The sequence below is a fragment of the Chiloscyllium plagiosum genome, chromosome 16 (genome assembly GCF_004010195.1).
Source record: "Chiloscyllium plagiosum isolate BGI_BamShark_2017 chromosome 16, ASM401019v2, whole genome shotgun sequence".
NCBI lineage: Eukaryota > Metazoa > Chordata > Chondrichthyes > Orectolobiformes > Hemiscylliidae > Chiloscyllium > Chiloscyllium plagiosum.
The window spans coordinates 75,921,288-75,924,730 of NC_057725.1; the positions used below are offsets into that span (position 1 = coordinate 75,921,288).

The 3,443-nt window shown below is 46.1% G+C and overlaps 1 protein-coding gene across 1 annotated transcript in view; it reads right to left on the minus strand.

Moving 5' to 3' along the window:
- Positions 1-3,443, minus strand: part of LOC122558021 (ciliogenesis and planar polarity effector 1-like) — a 77,987-nt gene that overhangs the window by 1,113 nt on the left and 73,431 nt on the right. Inside the window, exon 12 of the mRNA XM_043706355.1 lies at positions 420-497. Coding sequence (XP_043562290.1) covers positions 420-497 — 78 coding nt within the window. The remainder of the gene's footprint in view (positions 1-419; positions 498-3,443) is intronic.

Genomic DNA, 3,443 nt, shown 5'->3' on the forward strand with positions numbered 1-3,443 from the left:
TGAATACTCCCCACTCCCCACTCTGTGATATTGATTACCCCCCGTCCCTGAGATATTGATTATTCTCACTCTCTGCGATATTATTCCCCTCCATGTGATAATGATCATCCCCTTCCCTGAGATATTGATCGTTCTCCCTCCCCTCCCCAGAGTTGCCTGTGTGTTAATGATTATTCCCTCATGTCCTCTGGGTTACTGAATACTCTCTGTCTCTAGTTCTATTCCATCTTTTCCCTTGGCTCTCTCTCCTCTGGTTCCCCTGAACCCAAGAAGACTGATCAGTCTGTTCTGGTATTTGACTGGGTTCTGAATAGTCTCTTCCTTCATCCTTGATCTGCATGTTTTGCCCATTGCAGAGATTAACCTGAGGATCTTTTCAACGTCTGACTTGCAGTGCTGTGGTGACAATACTCCCTCACCTGTCTGTGTCTGGCTTCACATGTTGGGATGTGATCTGAGAGATGCTGCAATCACCAGTGAGCCCTTCTCCCTGCTTCCTGCAATAAAACAGCAACAACAGGCTCACACAAGGAATCACACTCTCAGTATAGCCACAGGGCCACCCTGCCTTAATAACTGACGTCACTACTTACAGAATTATCTTTGTCTAGATTAGAGTGGTGCTGGAAAAGCACAGCAGGTCAGGCAGCATCTAAAGAGCAGGAAAATCGACATTTCGGCCAAAAGCCCTTCATCAGGAATCAGCACCACTCTAATCTAGACTCTGCTTTCCAGCATCTGCAGTCCTCACTTTTGCCTAGAGAATTATCTTTGTCAATATCAGGAACTGCTGTTCCTCAGAGCAGCTCAAAGGATCTCCAAGATTATGTGATTACATAGAATTCATCATTTTCTTAGAGATGGGCTTGGCAAAAACACGAGAGGCTCAGGAGAAGCGTCTGCAAACAACATGATTCAGTTGCTTGGGTCACATTAGTTGCTTCTCCCTCTGCTGTGCATTCAGTGTGAGTCACAGTTAATAAATTTACCTGTTCACAGAATCCTAGAAACCTACAGCATGACATGTGGCCCTTCCTGTTTTAGTTGCCTCTTTGTAGAGGCAACTCATTTGACACCTGTTTCCCTTCCCATATGTTCAGAGAGAGACTTAAAAGCCAAGGGTTACAGTGTGATTGGATCTGCCCACTCACCCAGTTTCTTGCATGAGAAAGCAGGTTGCTAACACACAACTTCCTAAACATTCCAGCCACAGATTCACTCCAACTCCCTCCGGGACTCGTGTTAACACCCAGTCTCTCTGATTACAGTGATATAATACTACACCATAGCAACCAGCACGACGCTGCCCCATGCAGCTCACCTGCCTGATTCTGCACCAACTAAGGGAATCTGGCGTCTCTCTACCCATCACAAACTGATGAAAGGTCCTGGAGGAGCTGGGTGGGTGGGTGGGTGTGGGGGGGGGAAGGTGCTTGGCTTCACTTTTGAAAAATTCTCAAGATATGCATTTCCACCGAGTTCTCTCTTTCATCAGGATCTCTCTCCCTTAACTCCAAGGAACACTGATTCTGGCTCAGTTACCTTTTGCACCCTGTGCTTTTAGTTAATTAGTCAATGTGGAACTTCAAATTCATATTGAAATTGCTGGATTGTTGTAAAAAAAAACCATTTGGCTGACTAATCTCCTTTAGGGAAGGAAATAGCTATCCTTACCTGTTCTGACCTATACATGACTCCAGAGCCACAGTAATGTGGTTTACTCTTAACTGCCCTCTGAAATGGCCGAGCAAATCACGCAATTATATCAAATCCGATCAGAAAAGTTAATTAATATTAAAATTGGACAAAATAGCGAAACCCCTTTTCAGACTGAATGTGATTTCTCTCGACAGGTGCTGCCAGACCTGCTGGGTTTTTCCATCAGTTTCTATTTTAATTAATGATGTAAATGGTGGTATAATGGGGAGTGTGGAGTATAAAGGCATCTGGGTTTCTTCATAGACTAGTCAATGGAAGCAGACAGACAGGTGCAGCAAGCAATTACAGATATGAGGGGAATATGATCGGAACATATAAAATTCAAACAAGGCTGGACAAACTAAATCTACTTCTGTGCTAAACATGTTATATAGTGCAATTAAATAACAAGATGGAAAGGCTCAAAAACATTTCCATTGTAAATGACAGCTAAAAAAATGTGTTGTTGGAAAAGCGCAGCAGGTCAGGCAGCATCCAAGGAGCAGGAGAATCGACGTTTCGGGCATAAGCCCTTTTTCAGGAAGGGCTCCTTGGATGCTGCTTGACCTGCTGCGCTTTTCCAACAACACATTTTTTAGCTCTGATCTCCAGCATCTGCAGTCCTCACTTTCTCCCATTGTGAATGACAGCCAGGCCAGCATATCAGTGCAGAAGACTAGGTTGAGGCATTTGCACCAATCTTCAGGCAGACAGGCCAAATGGATGATTCACCTTGGCTTCCTTTAGAAGTCCCAAGAAGCAGTGATGCCAGTCTTCAGTCAATTCAATTCATTCCATACAATAACAAGAAATAGCTGGAGGTACTGGATACTGCAAAGTAGAAGATGCCCTGACAACATCCCGGCAATAGTATTGAAGTTGTGCTCCAGAACTTGCTAAACCCCTTGCCAAGCTGTTTCAATACACTGGTCTCCACCTTCAATGGGATGCCATAACCAAACACGTTTCCCTCCAGAGACAAAAACAGAAATTGCTGGAAAAGCTCAGCACGTCTGGCAGCATTTGTGAAAAGATCAATATTCCCCATCCCTCCCTTCTTAGCCTTCTGTAGGGACTGTTCTCTCCAGGACATCCTGGTCCAGTCCCCCTCCACACCTACCACCATCTAATACCCCCATAGCACCGTCCCTTGCAACCACAGAAAGTGTAACACCTAACCATTCACTTCCTGCCCCCTCACTATCCAACACCTCCAGACACACCTTCTAAGTGAAGCAGCTGTACTTCACTCAATGTAGCCGATTGTAGTCACTGTTCGCAGTGTGGTCCCCACTACATCTGGGAGCTGAAACATCGACTGGGTGACCATCTTGCGGAATACCGATGTTCTGTCTGTAAAAACCTTCCTATTGCCTGCCACTTCACCACATCACTATTGCCCCAGGCCAACATCTCGGTCTCAAGTTTGCTGCAGTGCTTCAGAGAGGTTCAGCGTATTTTACGCTTGGACCCTACAGCCTTCAGAACTCTGTATCAAGTTGAATAATTTTCCAGTTTGTACCTGTCCTTCTGTGTGCTTTAGCCACCTCCACAGCCCAGGGCCTATCATTACACAGGCTGCTTCCAGCACATCCAGCCCATTCTCACCCAGACATGGTCCCCATGAGCAGCTTCTCTTCTTCCCTGGCTGACTATTCCGTCCCCACCCCTCTCCGCCTTCCGCAAAGACCGTTCCCTCCGTGACTACCTGGTCAGGTCCACGCCCCCCACAACCCACCCTCCCA